We start from the raw sequence: 17,316 nt of genomic DNA, 5'->3' as shown, positions 1-17,316 counted from the left end.
TGGTTAGCAGTCAAGCACGTTAGGCACTATGCTACCAGAGCTCCTTAAATTCACATAGAATCCAGATATTCTGAATCTATTGAGGTTGGATGACCCCCTGAAACTAATGCCTTAAAAAAAATCTTTAAACTGTAAATCCTAAATTGAAACTATCCCCTGAAGTCATCTTTAAATCAAACAGTAGTTTACCTTCATTGGAAAAGAATGTTTGCCTTGAGCATTATGTTCTTTAAAAGAAGGATGTATATGAGACCAAATTGATGACAGTAACTCAAAAGGTCAGATGAGAATCTTAGAGGGCAGTGAGTTTTTGTGGATGATGGTGAGACATTTGAGAAAAAGATATCAAGAAATTTGGTACAACTTGAATGATGTACCCAATGTCACTGAACTGTACATGTAGAAACTGTTCAGCTGGTGAATGTTTTTCCTCTGTGTATCTTCACCACAAATTAAAAAAAAAATTTTATTTTAAAGGATGCTTAACTAAGGCCAGTCACTCAGCAGATAAACTCAAAAGATAAGCAAAGTATGTAGTCAGTATTGAGAATAAAAATTCTCCACATTCTTGGGAAGAAATGATGTGACTTTTCTGAATGCTACAAATCTAGTGACCACAGCACACTTAGTAATGGTCCACGCCAAGACAAGGCCAGTGTTATGGGACAGAAGAACCATTAGGGCACCAGCTCACCCATGCTGGAGGTCACCATTCTTCCTGCTGCCTCACTCAGTGCCTCTCTAAGGAGATATGAAAAGACAAGTTCCAGTGACATTGCACCTTCTCCTCAGTCATTGTGTCTGTGCCTGATGTTGTAACATCCTTTTCTCATATCCTGAAGATTTTGTAGGGAAAATGGCAGCAGGTGGCAAATAGAGGACATATGTAAGTGCCATCTTGCCTTCGCACTAGGGATCAAGTCATCTACAAGGACGGTGGAAGAGTCAATTGCACAGAAGGTCAAAGCCTGGTATCTGCCAGTGCAATGGATCACAAGTGTGAAGGCCAAATCCTAGCTGTGCCACTGAGTCACTGTGCTTCCTGGAACACAGTACTTAACCTTTCTGGTTTGCAGTTGTCTTCTCTGGAAGGGGGAGAAGCAAGAAGAGAAAGAGGAGAGGGAGGAAGGGGAGAAGGGGGAGGAAGAGGAGAAGAGAGAAAGAGGAGGGAAGAGGACAGGAAAGAAAAGGGGGAGAAGGAAGAAAAAAGTAGCAGGAGCAGGAGAAGAAAAAAAGACAGAACAGAAGAAAACAAGGTACATAATTAGGAGAGGTGAGTTCTAAGGTCCTCCCTTCGCTAAAATTTCTGACTACAGTTAGTAGGTGAATCATTAAGAAGGGAGATTTCCCATTTTAAATCCTATATAAAACCCAGAATCTGAATTCTTTACACAAGTCTGTAATTTAGAGAAATTCTTTGGCCTTGAGATTGCTAAGGTATCCCATGTCTAGTTTTAATAAAAATAAATGTTCAAATTAAAACAATTTTCTGAAAAGTAGAAGTTAATGGAAGGACCCACTTGTGTTGATGGCAGAGTAGGAGAGGGAGGGATACCTACGTGGACTGGGCTGGTTTGCTGAGTCAACCCCAATCTTGTGCTTCTGAAACTTTTTTTTATGGGGTGGGGGTTTCTAGTATAGTTACAAATTATAAAGCACCAAAAAAATGTAAACGGTCATTTTAATGAGTCCAAATTACCCATAAATAGTTTCTAAAATCATAGGAAGGATATGAATACTGTTGTTGTTGTGTTGTTAGGTGCTGTCAACTTAGCTCAGACTCATAATGACCCCATGCACAACAGAATGAAACATTACCCAGTCCTGCGTCATCCTCACAATCCTTGCTATGCTTCAGCCCATCGTTGCAGGCACTGTGTCAATCCTATTAGTCAAATAAATAAACATGCAGACATTTTATATTATTTATGCCAGAAATTAACTTATTATTTACTCCAAGCATAAATCCAGAAGTGACAATCTATATAACCAAAAAGTACAGATTCCTGGAGGCCTAAAAATCTTTTCAAATGAAAGAAGCCAGTTTCCTTCGACACCATAATAAAGCAGGATGACATTTTATCCTAAGTACTCTGTGTATCATTTTTCTGACATGCTTCCTTCCACTTGTTCCTCATGTTCAAATGCTTCAGGTACTTCCCCTGGCATGGCCCACAATGTTTTTTTATGATAGTGATGATGTTACCCTATTGCAAGCTCTTCCTTTGGTAACTGAATAGCCCCCACATGCTTTAATGATGAGACAAATGGTAAGTTACCTCAGCATGGACTATGAGTGCTGGAAGGGTCTTACAAATGTTACCTGGCCTTCTTACTGCAGAGACTAAGGGACTAGTTCAAGGTTATTGCTATACAAAGTAAAAACAGTTGCAAAATACAAATACAAATTGCTAATGCCAGTCAGGGTGTCCCTGGGTGATGCAATTAACTTTGTGCTGCAAACCAGTAGCTTGGAGGTTCAAGTCCAACCAATGGCACCTTGGAAGGAAAGCCTGGCAATCCACTTCCAAAAAATCAGCCACTGAAAACTCTGTGGAGCACAGTTTTACTCTGACACACATCGGGTCACCATGAGTTGGGATCAACTTGATGGCAACTGGCGGTTTAGTGCCAGTCACAGGGAGTGATACATCTCACTTTGCTACTCTTTGAGCCCATGACCTAAACAGCATGCCATAAAACAAACAAAAAATTTTGCAGATTCAAGTAAAATGACAAAGACTAGAAACATCTAGCATCATGATCATGGCCTATCAAAACTAAGGCTGCAATGATTGCCTAAAAATGATTATCCCATAAATTTAGCTGAAGATAATCTTACATATGCACTTGTGCTACAAAATTATCCACATGCTTTACAGAAATAACAGAAGACGGGGTTGGAGCAGCTTCTCAGAGACAACCAAACACCTTGAGAGAGAGAATCATCGGGCCTGCAAGCTTGAGACCATAGTCTCAAGGGACATCATACTCAATTGGCACAATATAGTACATAAAAATCTTGTTCTACATCCTACTTTGGTGAATAGCAACTGGGGTCTTAAAAGCTTTCAAGCAGCCATCTAAGATGCAACTATTTGATCTCCTCTCATCTGAACCAAAGGAGCTCTGATGGCATAGTGCCTAAGGCATTTGACTGCTAACCAGAAGGCTGGTGGTTCAAACCCACGAGCCACTCCTTGAAAGGAAGATTGGGCAATCTACTTCCATAGTGATACCACATCAGAAACCGTAGGAGGGGTCGCTGTGAGTCTGATCCAACTTGACAGCAGTGAGTTTGATTTGGTTTGATCTGAATCAAAGAAGAGTGAAGAAAATCAAAGTCATCTGGAAACGATTAGTCCAAAGATAAGATGGACCATGAGGATCTCACTGAGACCAGAAGAACTAGATGGCACCCAGCTAACAATGCCAACCACTCAGAAAGGGATCAAAACTGGAGATCCTGGAGTGGGAAGAGAAATGTGGAACAAAATTCAAAAACACAAAAATGACCAGAATTACTGGTGGAAAGTGACTGGTGGAACCCCTGAGAGACTATGGTCCAAGATTATCCTTCAGGCCTAGAATTGGACTCACTTCCATGGATTGGCTCTCAGCCCAACAGTAGAAAGATCTACATGCAGAACACCTACCCCAGGGAGGTGCACCCACCTACTCTAGAAGATGCACCCCTTAGATCAATCAGCCACGAGACACCAGACTGGCAGCATTCACATAGAGGGAAAGCTGGACAGACAGGAATGCATAGATAAGAAGGGCACAGGGAGGGGAGGGGATAGTCACAGGGAGGAAAGGGTAGGAGAGATTTTTATGGTTGGGTAGGATAATCGGTGTGAAATCAAATGTGCAGGAACTGTTGAATGTAAATCTGCTTTGTAAATGAGCACCCCAAGCACAATAAAAATGATCATCTTTTATCAAGTCAGAGGGTTCAAAGACATCACACTGGGCAGCATGTTGTTGAAACCTATGATGTGTTCAACTTCTTGGTTGGATTTCATTGCCTTTTTTTTTCATTCAAAACTGCATTTGTCTCATTTTTATTGAATAATTAATAAAATCATTTTCTCATCCCTTTTAATCAATAACAGGAACTAAATATCCCAGACTTTTAGAAATATTTAAAATGTAACTCTTACACAGCTTCAAAAACAATTTGAGTTAGGAAGAGCTATATAGTTGGTAGTTGTTTCATAATTTTTATATCATTGGAGAAATAGACCTGAGATTAGTGTCTTATAACATGACAACAACAGGACAGCTTGGTTAAAAAAAAAAAAAAAAAAAGAAATCACATTAGTCATTTAAGGATCAATGGTGCCCAGCCTAGGGTTTGGTTTTATGAAGATATAGTTTCTAGATGCTCCTTTCTTTTGACCTTGAGAAATATATTTACCCTAAATATCTGTTATAAAATTATGTATTGTTGATTATTTCTTAAAAACAAATAAAAGCTGTGCCAATGTTCCTGGGTTGAAAAGTAATTTAAATAAGCCCTTTGGTATATATAGCATACGAGAAGGCTTTACAAGATCTAATCTTTTCTAAACCTGTTATGTTCTTCGGCTCAGCAGAGCTTCCTAATTGTAGCTATTAGCTCCCTTTTTTTTGTGGTCTGTTTCATCAATAGACTATTGAGTGTTCAGTAAATTAAACTCAACCAGCAGCCAACACACCGAGACAGACGTTAAATCAGAACTTGGCTGCCCTTGTTCATTATTAGTATCTGTGAAATAGCTTTTGAGCACAGGGACAGGATTTAACATGATGCACATTTGTGTCATTCTCAAATTTCCATACTGTACAATCAGGTATGTGAGGGTTGTTTTTTTTTTTTTCTACGCAACAGGTGTGTTCTTGGAACAAAGTTCAACCCCCACTTCTGGCTCATGTGAGAGGCGGCAGCTGCAAGCTTAATGCCAATGACACATGGTTCTATAAGAGAGAAAAAAATAAATTACTTGTTCAAACTGTTAAAGTCATGGACCACAGCCGCCTGCACTTTTCTTTGTGCTAAAGAACCAGTCTAAACTTACAGATGACAATGTTTTCTCTCTTTTTTTTTTTTCTTTCTCTTCCTTCTCTCTCTTCTGCCATCCTTTAAACTTTTTTTTTAATGAATTAGTCAGAAACACAAATTTTGTTAACCATTACATATTCATTTTTGACAGTATTGCTTCATTTGAGTCATTCTGTTCTTAGACTACTGAGTGCAGTGAAGAAAACATTTGATGTAAATCAAGCTACACTTTATTTATAATTCACTTTGTTCTAAAAAGGATTTAAAGGGACTGTTCTCCATACAATTTGAATAGACTTACTTAGCAGGCAAATCCTAATTTTTTCACATGCAAAGTTAAATATATTTATGTATACTCAAAAACCAAACCCATTGCCATCAAGTCAATTCCGACTCATAGTGACCCCCATTGGATTTCCAAGGCACTAAATCTTTATGGAAGTAGATTGCCTAGTCTTCTTTCCATAGAGTGGTGGGTTTGAACCACCAGCCTTCTGGTTAGCAGTCAAATGCCTTAGGCACTATACCACCTTTATCTAGAAATCTGTGAGAAATTACTAATAACAATTATTATAATCCACTGTGTACCTCAGAAGCATAATGTCAATGTTAATACCAACAACAATAATAAATCATTATTGTATTAGTGTTCCATCACTTAAGAATCTCTTTTAGTGCATTGGGGATAATACTCTTTTTCATATGCTAGCTTTCAGGCATTAACATGCCTCACAATATGAGAAACTCAGCCACTATTTTACTGTGCACAAAGTTTCTTGTCAACAAGAACACTGAGGAAAAGAACAGACTACAGTAATTATATACCTCTGGGATACATCTGAAGTAAAATGTCTGATTATACAGACTATTCTGGAACTTGTGTATATTAACACTTATGCTCTTATACCAATGCACATTTCAAGAGGACTATTTAATAAAAATGGAAGTCATGAAAAGAATTTTGCTTTAGATGTGGCAAATAAATACATTGCAAATTCAATGCTAAGCAGCTGTCTAATAACCATCTTGAAGCTTCTGGTATACCCTGAGTCACCAGATCCCCAGGAGGACTGATGTTGGGTGTTGCATATATTGTTTAATTGGGAAGGAGTAAAGAGAGAATCCCCTTTTACTTCTCTATTTTTTTTTTAACCTCAAACCACAACTTTATTCCAGAATCACATTTTCTGTGCATCTGTAATAAAGCTGGATTATCTCTTTGGTAAGAAATCTATAGGCAGAAAGATTAGGAATTCAATCCTCTGCCAAAAACAAAGGCAAATGAAAATGAAGAACTGCATGACAGATTTTTTAAAAAGTTTTTAATTGGCTTGTTTATTATATTAGATTTTTATTAATGCATTCAAATAGTGACTAGCCTCAGAGATGATGTTAAAAAAAGTAATTTTTTAAAAGAATACAGTGTCTAAAAAATCTGGTGTCAGCCTAGATACCTTTTAAGGTCTCTTCCAACCCAGAATTTCCAAACTTTGTGACTTGCCTTTTCTTCAGGTTGCACTTTGTGGAAAGGAGAAGGATGATAGTGACTGACTTGGCTTAGCTTTTTAAAAACGTAAATCAAATTCCCTGCCAGTCTTTGCCCAGTGCCCTGATGTGATTTTGCCTCACATTCAGATTAAGAACCAAAACCAAGTTCCTAACTGTGACCAAGAAGGCCTCACGTCATCTGGCTCTTTGCTGTCTGTCTCGACCTCATCCACCATCTCACTGGCCTGGTCTCTTTAGAACATGCCACATATATACCCTCCTCTGGGCCTTTGCCCTTGCAGGTTCCTCTGCCTGCAATCCTCTTCCTCACATCATGGCCTGGCTCATTCTTTCACTTCAGTTACTTCTGCTCAACTATCACCTCCCCAGAGAGACCATCCTTATCTCTAACTCTCTAGCCAGGGTATTGGTGGGTTAGTAGTAGAATTCTCACCTTCCATGCAGGAAACTAGGTTTCATTCCCAGAGCTCATCATGTACACTCACCACCCATCTGTCAGTGGAAGCTTATATATTGCTATGATGTTGAACAGGTTTCAGTAGAGCTTCCTTCCAAACTAAGATAGACTGGGAAGAAAGGCCTGGCAAACTACATCTGATAATCAGTCCACGAAAACCCTGTGGATCACAATGGTCTTATCTGCAACTGATCATATGGTGGCACAGCACCAGGCAGCAGACTGATTGTTCCACTGTGAGTGGGGTTGCCATGAGTTGGGGGCAGACTCAATGTCAGCTAACATCACCAATAACTCCCTGCTTCCAGAATTTTCTAAATTACCAGCTTTATTTTTCTTTATTGTCCTTAACACTAAACACACGAACTAGCCCATACTATTATATACATTGTCTCTTTTTTCCAGATTAAAATGCAAATTCCATGAAGGCAAGAGCTTGGCCTGTTTTATTCATCCCTACCTCTATTCCCAGCTTCTGAAACAGCACTGTGTACAGGCTCAATCAGTGTTGCATGAATGATTAGATGAACAAATGAATATTAATGAATGTTTTAGCTACCACCTACGTAGCTAGAGAGTCCCTGGGTAATACAAATGTTTAACACATACAGTTGTGAAATAAAAGTCGGAGGTTTGAGTCCACCCCAGAGAAAGGCCTTGCAATCTATTTCCAAAGAAATTGAAAATTCTATGAAGCACAGTTCTAGTCTGACACAAACAGGGCGGCCATGAGTCAGAATGGAATCCTTGGCAACTGGTACCTAGCTAGAGTAGAAAACTGTAGAAAGATCTCATCTTGCCATTTGAGTTGGCAGTGGCTGGGGTGATCATTGGAAACTCTGCACAGAGAACAGGGGAAGGAAGTACTCACATGAGTCTCTACATCACCAGCAAGGATCCTACTGTTCTTTAGAAACTCAGCCACCATACTGTTCATCAGCTTATCGAAGGCTTCTATGGAGGGTGCCACACCTTTGGAAGAGGAATCTATTGTTATTCTCTGGAAGTTCAGTGAAAAGTGGGCACTGCTTTGTCATAAGCAATACCCAAGTTTAGTATCAGTAATATCATCTTCAGTCTATTCAAGTAAGTACATTCATTCACTCAACCAATACTTTTTAAAACACTTCTCTATGGCTTAAGAAAACAATACTTTCCTGTCTTTCATCCTCTTGAATAAAGACTTTCACCTATATTATTTCATTTAAATTGTCCCCTAAACCCAGTGAGGTTAGTAGTACCATCACAATTTCACAGAAGAGGAAATGGAGATGTAAACAGAGCAAGTGACTTGACAAAAACTATATTCCAAATAAAAAGTGGATCCAAAATGGAATTCATTAAGAAAAAGAAAGAAAAAAATAAAAAAGGGCACTGAGTCAATTTCAAACCAACTCTATGTGATAGAGTAGAACAGCCCCATCTAGAGAAGCAGATCACCTGGCCTTTCTTCTGCAGCATCCCTGGAGAGATCTGAACCACCAACCTTTAGGTAGGTAGCCCAGTGTAAACCATTTGTGCCTCCCAACTGAGTCTTGCTAAATTCAAAGCGGAGGTAATTTCTTCTACACTGACCGGTCCAGGTGTTACAATAACCTTTCAAATACATCAATAGTAGGACAATTAAAAGGTAATAATAAATCCTGGGCAAGTAGGAAAATAAAGCTGATTTCACACATTTTGCTTCTTCTTCTTCACTTCCCAGGGGGAGGAGATGTGGTGATGATAGATATGAAAATGATCACTGAACTCATCCATGTTGGGTTTTGATCAACTGGCAAATTATTGTAAAGCTGAAATGACAACAGTCCAACCTGGTGTGCCCTGACTGTGCTCTGCATTTCCTGCCCTGACTTTTAGTTAGTAAGAAAATATGCTAAGTCACTGACTTCATGTGCACAATTTTGAGAAACTCTGCAAAACTGGCCATTAAAACCCAAGACAAAACCTAGAATTCCTTTTGTCATACTGTATAGAAATATCCACATTCATGTACTTATTGGATAAAGCTGTCTTCCTTTTCTCTTTTTTTCAACTGCCCACTTCCACAGGCCCAAAGACTGATGGAAACAGGTATTTACAACTGTCTGTATCTGGGTGGCATTAACGGTTAAGTGCTCAGCTACTAAACAAAATGTTGGTGGTTCAAATCCACCCAGAGGCACGTCAGAAGAAAGGCCTGGAGATTTTTTTTTTTTTTATTAGGATTTCGGTGAAGATTTACAGAGTAAATTCACTTTTCATACAGCAGTTCACATATACTTTGTCTCATGTCATTGACCAAAATTTACAATGCAGCAGCTCCCCTCCCACTTCCTCCCCATAGTTACCCCCTCCCAGTGTCCATCCCTTCATACTCTTCTGCACCCTGAGCTATCTCCCTGTGCATAAGCAGCCCTTCCTTCTCCCATGATTGTTCTCTCCAGGGCGTGTGTCTACTTGAGGTAAATGTTTAACTCACTTGCCTGTACTTTGTTTGGCTGGAAACCACAGTTGTGGGTTCAATTCCAGACTTGAAGGGCAGCTAGGGGCCATAGTCTCAGTGGTTACACCAGGCTCCATTGGACCAGCAAACCTGGTCCCCACCTTCTTTTTTTTTTTGGAAAGGCCTGGAGATTTACTTGCAAAAGATCACCAACCAAAAAAAGAAAAAAAACAAACCAAACTCAGTGCTGTTGAGTTGGATCCGACTCATAGCAACCCTTCCTTGGGTTTCTGAGGCGGTACCACTATGGAAGTAAATTGCCCAACCTTCTTTCCGAGGAGTGGCTGGTGGGTTTGAACCACCAGCTTTCTGGTTAGCAGTCAAATGCCTTAGGCACTACACTACCATTGAAAAGTCTGTGGAGCACAGTTCTACACATAGGGTTACCATATGAGTCAATTAATACCTATAGTATAACTTCTAAGCAGGCCATTAGAGCTGAGTTACCTTAAACTTCAAAACATAGTATGTACCACCTTATAGAACATAAAATGGGCACATGCCTAAAGATTCCTTACTTGGATCTATTTGGAAACATGTACATCTGTTTGTTGCCATGGGAGAAGTCTCTAATGAGTATTTAAAAGGGGGAAGGTTTTAGAGATATTATGGAAGCCTCTACACAGCAGAAGGTACAATGATAAAAGGGAATATTTTCCAATTTCCTTTCATCATTCAGTTCTTCTCACACCTCCTCCGGGCAGCCTTTAATGACCTATCTTTCTCCCCAGACTGTATCCTTTGAGCATTTCAATCAAAGCACTTGCAGCACTCAATAGACCAAAAGATTCTCGAGGGTCAGAGCTGTGCATAATTCATTTTAGACTGCCTTGCAGCTAGTAGGGTGCTTGCCACTTGGCAGGCATGCAAAAATATTTCTTCAACTGTTGAGCTGAACTTACTTGATTGCCAGGGAAAAAGAAAACACATCATCATACAAGACTCATAACTAGATAGTTCTTTGATCTGTGCAGATTATATTTGCAATTGATTGTGTTTCTTTTAGAAGGCTCTTTTTTAAATAAAAATTGTTTAGCTGTTAATTGGAGTATCATCATCATAATTATATTTAAGGTAAGAGGTTGTCCTTAAAGATTTGATAAGAACAGAATTTAGAAAATTATCAAATCTTATTAAGAATATACTCCCGTAGTGTTACTGCCTCAGAAACTCAAGAAGGGGTCACTATGAGTCGGGTCTGACTTGATGGCAAACAACAACAACAACAACAACATGTTGTTTGGGCCACCATCCCTCTGTCAGTTTGTTGTACTGTGGTGACTTACATGTTGCGATGATGCTAGAATGACAAATATGACAGTATGACAAATACCATCAGGGTCACCCATGGGGACAGGTTTCAGGAGTTTCCAGACTAAGACATGGTTGGAAGAAAGGGCTGGTGATCGACATCTAAAAATTAGCCAGTGAAAGTCTTATGGATCACAGCAGAATATTCCATGACTTGCTTGTTTGGAACACATCACCAGGAGGGCTCAATTGCTGGAGGAGGGCATCATATCTGATGAAGAAAAGGCCCAGTGAGGGTGAGGGAACCCCTTGGGAGATGGATTGGCACAACAGCTACAACAATAGACTTGAACATGCCCGCAATTGTGAGGATGATATAGGACTGGGCAATGTTTCATTCTGCTGGACATAAAGTTGCTATGAGTCAGAATCTACTCAATGGCAGCTATCCATCCATCTATCTATCTCTATTTTTTTTTTTGATTAGTAAAATGTTTGAAGGATGAATATTATTCAGAAATTTACAAATTATCCCACTTACTAGATATCCTACTTCATTTCAAGATGGACAAAAAATTGATGGCTAAGTTGCTTTAGAAAACCTTACCCTAAGAAACTGGTTTGGACACATAGAAATAAACATTCTTTCATGGTTACCAGACAGGGGAGGAGGAGGGAGGGAGAAGTGTTAACTGAAGAGTAGATAAGAGTTAATTCTGGTGAAGGAAAAAGCAACACACAATGTGGTGGGAATCAGCACAATGTGACCAAGGCAAAGGAAGACACTGAGAGCTACACAAGAATAAAAGACAACTACGGTAAATGCTGCAACATATACAGTCCTACAACAGCAATGATAACTTACAATAACTTGTGAGTAGATACACAGGTAAATACGCATGCTAAATAAGTGAAGGAGGTTGTACAGAATATGGGAGTACACCTGCATATATATATAGGTATGATGGTGGATATTTCTATATACATATTTGCAAATGCTGCATGTATACATATATATAATAGAACACATAAGGGGCATAGATACAGACAGTGGGACTGAAGGCTAAGGACCATAGCCTTAGGGGACATCTAGGTCAACTGGCAACACACAGTTCATAAAGATAACGTTCTATATCCTGGGCTGGTGAGTAGCATTTGCGGTCCTATGAGCTTGTGAGCAGCCATCTAAGAAGCAACTATTATTAGTCTCTTCCTGCCTGGAGCATAGGAGAATGAAGTCAAGTAAAGACTCAAGGAAGTAATTAATCCAAAGGACTCAGGGCCCACATGAACCACAGCCTCCTCTAACCTGAGACTGGAAGAACCAGATGGTACCTGACTACCACTACCAACCACTTTGACCAAGACTGTAATAGAAGTCCCTATTAGAATGCATAAAAAAAAAAAAGTAGAACAAATTTCAAAGTCTCCCTACTCTCCCCCTAACCCCCTGAAAAAAAAAAAAGACCAAACTTACTGGTTGGAAAGAGACTAGAGGAACCCCTGAGACTACTGCCCTGAGAAAACCTTCTAACTCGAAAGTCAAGATACTCTCAGAGGCCACATTCCATCCAAATAATACATGGGACTAGAAAACAAACAACGTGAAGAATGTGCTCCTCAGAACAAGACCAAGAAGGCAATATTTGCTCAAAACCAAAGATGAGAAGATAGAGAGGGACAGGGAAACTGGACAAATGGAAATGGGGCTGTAGAGAGGAGATGGGGAGAGTGCTGACACATTGTGGGGATTGCAAACCAATGTCAAGCAGAACAATTTATGTACGAACTATTGATTGGAAAACTAATTTGCTATGCAAACTTTCACCTAAAGCACATTTTTTTTTTTTTTAAACTGGTGTGGAATGATTTGCTATATTAGAAAATATTTGCTTAAATGCTTAAGAAATTTAATTACATGCTCTTCAATTTTGTTTAGTCTATTGGAGCTCTGGTGGTGTAGGGGATGAGGCATCTCGCTGCTAACTAGAAGGTTAGCGATTCAAACCTACCAGCTGCTTCCCAGAAGGAAGATGGGGCGACCTACTTCCCTAAAGATTTACAACCTCAGAAACCCAATGTGGATCGCTATGAGTTGAAATCAACTCAACTAAGTTTGGGTGGATTTTTTTTGGTTTATTGATTTTTCCAGAAAATTCTTTAGTGTAGTGGCTAAGGCACTTGACTGCTAACCAGAAGGCTGGCAGTTCAAACCCATCAGCCACTCTGTGGAAGGAAGACCGAGTAATCAACTTATGTAAAGATTTACCGCCTCGGAAACCCAAAGGCGGTCACTGTCAGTCGGAATCGACTCGATGGCTGTGAGTTTGGTTTTGGTTTTGGTTTATAGAATCTCCTGAGAATTGGATTTTAACTGTTTTCACAATCTTTTCGTCTGTGATCAGCAATCTTAGAGAAATATCTTGTAATCACCTGAAGCACACGGCATAATAAAAAAAAAAGTTACTGAGAAGGATATGAAAATATTTTCTTATGAATAAGGTTTACTGAATCTTATATTACAACTTATGATTAACAAAAGATGCTTAAGATGAAATCACAGATGTGTCTTAGCCGATATGGAAAAACTTACAGGTCCCTGCAGCCTTCGTTTAAATAACACCTCTTTCAATTCATTCAAAGCATTTTCATGTTTATTGTGCTCAAGGAGAGAGAGAGAAAAACAAAACAAAACAAAAAAAAAACCTAGCCCATGCATTTGTGTTCACATAGTAATTTTTGTCTCAGGGTGTGTAACACAAGGCACAGCTCCAAGTAAGCCTGAAATTCCAGAAGCAACAATGTAGATCTTGTCTGGCAAACTTTTTTTTTTTTTTTTTCTTTCATGAAGTCCCTTCTTCTTCAAGGCTTTTTTCAGCCTCAAGAAGTCTGACAGGATTCAAAGTGGGTCAGATAAGCAGGAAAGGCATGTGTGACAAGAATAGAGTTGCCAGATTAGAGAATACCTAGTTAATTTTGAATTTTAGATAAATAATGGATGACTCTTTAGTATAAGTATGTTCCACGTAGCATGGCTCATGCAGTATCTGGGGAATATTTATGCAAAAAAAAAAAAAAATGCTATTTACCGGAAATTAAAATTTAACTGGGTGTCATGTATTTTTATTTGGTAAATCTGCAACCCTAGACAAGAAGGACTTGGAAGAATTATTGTAAATAATTTAACTTATTATATATGGTACATCTTTTAAAAAGGACTGGATTTTTATTTTTGACCATATAATTTTAAAAGACTATTTAACCAAAGGTAAAAGAATGTGATGTGATAATGTCTCATCAAAGTCATATTTGGCTTTGCACCAGACTCAAAAAAAAAAAAAAAAAAAAACCCAAACTCACTGCCGTCGAGTTGGTTCCAACTCATAGCGACCTCACCTTGGGTTTCCGAGGCAGTATCTCTATGGAAGTAGATTTCCCAGTCTTCCTTCTGAGGACCAGACTAGTTTCCTTTAAAGTCAAAGTCCTAAATTTAATGACTTGTGCACTTTGAAATTAAAATCTACAGAATGATAACTCTTTCCAATTTGTATTCTAATTGAGAATGTTCATCTCTTTCTGACAATTACTTAGATGATATATTTAGCCATTGACAAGGAAAAGCAGTATAAACACTAAAATGAAAGAATAATGACATTTAGCACAAGGCACAGATATTGGTAATTTTAGTGGATTGTGGGTTGTAACTTTTCCTTTCTCTTTTTCAACAATCGCTCACATCTGGTTAATGTTCTATTCATACATAAAGGAAAGAGTAAGAAAGATGAATGAAGAACATAGGAATCTTTCTTACTTTGAGAAATAAATGATGTGAACAAGTTAAGTGACCCACAGAGAAATCAATAATAACAACAGTTTGTGGTCCTACCTCCATTGACGCCATTCACTTCTCCGCAGTCCCCAGGAGGCCTGTGTGACTCTGCAGACAGCAACTCCAGCCTGACGACTGCCTGCTCCAGCCTTTCCATCAGTCCTTGCATTTCTGCCATTCTAGAAAAACACAAATGGAGGCCTCGTGAACATCAGGGAGAGTTCGCAAACTGATTCCATTTAACTTAACAACAAGAAGGGAGAAAAATTACTCAGAATTGCTTTAGTTGCCTAAAGAATACTTCAAAACATCATAAACATAGGGGAAGTTCAGAAGAACATAACACTTGGAACAGGAAAAAATAGCAGAATATGGAGTGAAGCCTGTGAGAGCCGGAATTTGTCAGGACTGACTTGTTTTTCCAGATTTTACAAGTTTTTGGCTTTGACAGGGTACAAACTTAACTACTTTTCTACCACTCTCTATGAATGGAAAATATTTAGTTTTTCTCTCCTGACTGGTTTCTGCCTTAAGCAGGTTCCAATTTTCTCAGGTTTTACATAAGTATTGAGCTTATTTTCTATTCACTTCAGTTATCTTTACATGCCCAATAAGTAATACAGGACAAGAGTCCTTGGGTGTTGCATATGGTTCAGCACTTGGCCACTAACCTAAAGGTCAGTGGTTTGACTTCACCCAGAGGATCCTCAGAAAAAAAGCCTGGTGATCTTCTTCTAAAAAGTCACAACCTTAAAAACCCTAAGGAGCTATTCTATTCTGCACCCATGGGGTTGCTATGATTTGCAATCCACTTGAAGGCAACTGGCTTGGTAATTCATAACACACAAATCTTCATTCTCTTTATACTAACAAGGATCTACTTCCTTGTTACATGATACAATCCATGTGTATTGTTGCTGTTGTTACTTGCCATCCAGTTGGCTCCAATCTACAGTGGTCTTAAGTAAAACAAAATAAAATGTTGCCTGGTCCTGTGCCATGTTCATGATTATTGTTATGTTTTAGTCCATTGTTGTGGGTATTGTGTCAATTCACCTCAGTAAGGGTCTCCCTCATTTTCTCTAGCCTTCTACTTTTCCAAACATGATGTCATTCTCTAGTGACTGGTCTTTCTCGCGCCCAAAGGAAGTGGGTTATAATCTCACCATCCATACTTCCCTTAAAAAAAAAGCAAGAAACTTTTTTATTGTGATTTGGGTGAAAGTTTACAGAGCAAATTCATTTTCCAGACAGCAGTTCATACACATTTTGTTTCACGGCATTGACTGCAATCCCCACAATGTAATAGCTCCTTCCCACTTCCTCCTTGTAGTTACCTCTTCCCTGTATCCCTCCTTCCTGCATTCCTACCTCCTTTACCATTTCCCTGTGCAAATACTGCCCTTCTGTTCTCCCCTGATTGATCATTCACCATCATTACTTGTAAGGAGCATTCTGTTTGTATTTTGCAACAGTAAAAACAACAATAACAAAAAAGGGTGGGGGTGGGAGCTGCAGATATGGATATTAATTACACATATCTAATCACCTGATGGGATTATTTCCCTTGGTTTGAGGGCTTATGGCCATGATCTCATGGGACAAAGCAGTCAATTGGCATAACATAGGTTTAAAATTTATGTTCTACTTCCTAGTATGGTAGTAGTGTCTAGGGTTTTAAAAGCTTATGAATGTCCATCTTAGATATATCTATTGGTCTTTATCCGTCTGGAACACAAGAGAGAGATGGAAGTCCAAGAATCAGAAAAGAATCTGGACTACAGGTCTACGTGAACCACTGCATCCTCCACTTTGAGAACAGAAGAATTAGATGGTGCCCTGCTAACTACTAGTAAATGTTCTGATCAGGAGCACAATAGATGAATCTTGATAAAGAGGGAGAAAGATGTGTAACAGAACTCCAAAGTCTTAAAGAATCCAGACTTATGAAACTGGAGGAACCTCGAGACTATGGCCCTGAGTTGCTCTTCCAAACATGAACTGGAACTACCCCCTGAAGTAGTAACAGTAACAGTAAGTAGTAACTAAGTAACAGTTTAGCCCAAAGAGTAAAGATGATCATCCTTAAGTATTGCGCTTTTTTTTTTTTTTTTTTTAATATCTATATAAGACCAAAGAGTCAACAGCTATTTTAAAGCACAGATGAGACAGTTGTGGGGCAGGGAGATTAAGTCAATGGAAGTAAAACGACTAGAACAGAAATAAAGAGAAAGTTGATACAATGTGAAGAATGTAACCAATGTCACTGATCATTATATCTAGAAACTGTGGAATGGAAACAGGTTTTACTGTGTATATTCTCACCAAAAATAAAATCAAATTAAAAAAAAAAAAAAAAAAAAAAAGGCACTGGTGGTTCAGTATGATGTTGAATAAGTTTCAATGGAGCTTCCAGACTGAGAAGTGCTAATTCTCACCTTCGATGGGGGAGACCCAGGTTCAATTCCCAGCCAATGCATCTCCTGGGCATCTACCTATCACCTGTCTGTCAGTGGAGGCTAGTCTGTTGTCATGATGTTGAATAGGTTTCAATGGAGCTTCCAGACTGAGAAGTACTAAGAAGAAAGGCCCTTCAATCTACTTTGGAAAATCTGAATATATTTTGGTATATACACAGGATATTAAAAAGTGAAAAACCAATGGACCACAACAGCCTGATCCTCTTGTGTGCGAGATCCCTATGAGTTGAGGGGGAACCTGACAGCAGCTAACAACAAACA

At 38.9% G+C, this 17,316-nt stretch overlaps 1 protein-coding gene across 1 annotated transcript in view; it reads right to left on the bottom strand.

Moving 5' to 3' along the window:
• Positions 1-14,753, bottom strand: part of CAP2 (cyclase associated actin cytoskeleton regulatory protein 2) — a 230,110-nt gene extending 215,357 nt beyond the window's left edge. The window contains exons 1-2 of the mRNA XM_007951960.2: positions 14,633-14,753; positions 7,882-7,982 (exon numbers count right to left, since the gene is read on the bottom strand). Of these exons, the coding sequence (XP_007950151.1) occupies positions 7,882-7,982; positions 14,633-14,753 (222 nt within the window). The remainder of the gene's footprint in view (positions 1-7,881; positions 7,983-14,632) is intronic.
• Between the last annotated feature and the right edge of the window lie 2,563 nt (positions 14,754-17,316).

Source organism: Orycteropus afer, unplaced genomic scaffold (genome assembly GCF_000298275.1).
Source record: "Orycteropus afer afer isolate SDZICR_OR568_19922 unplaced genomic scaffold, OryAfe1.0 scaffold00012, whole genome shotgun sequence".
NCBI lineage: Eukaryota > Metazoa > Chordata > Mammalia > Tubulidentata > Orycteropodidae > Orycteropus > Orycteropus afer.
Note: the sequence above shows the minus strand (reverse complement) of the source record. Positions and strands in the feature narration are given on the sequence as shown.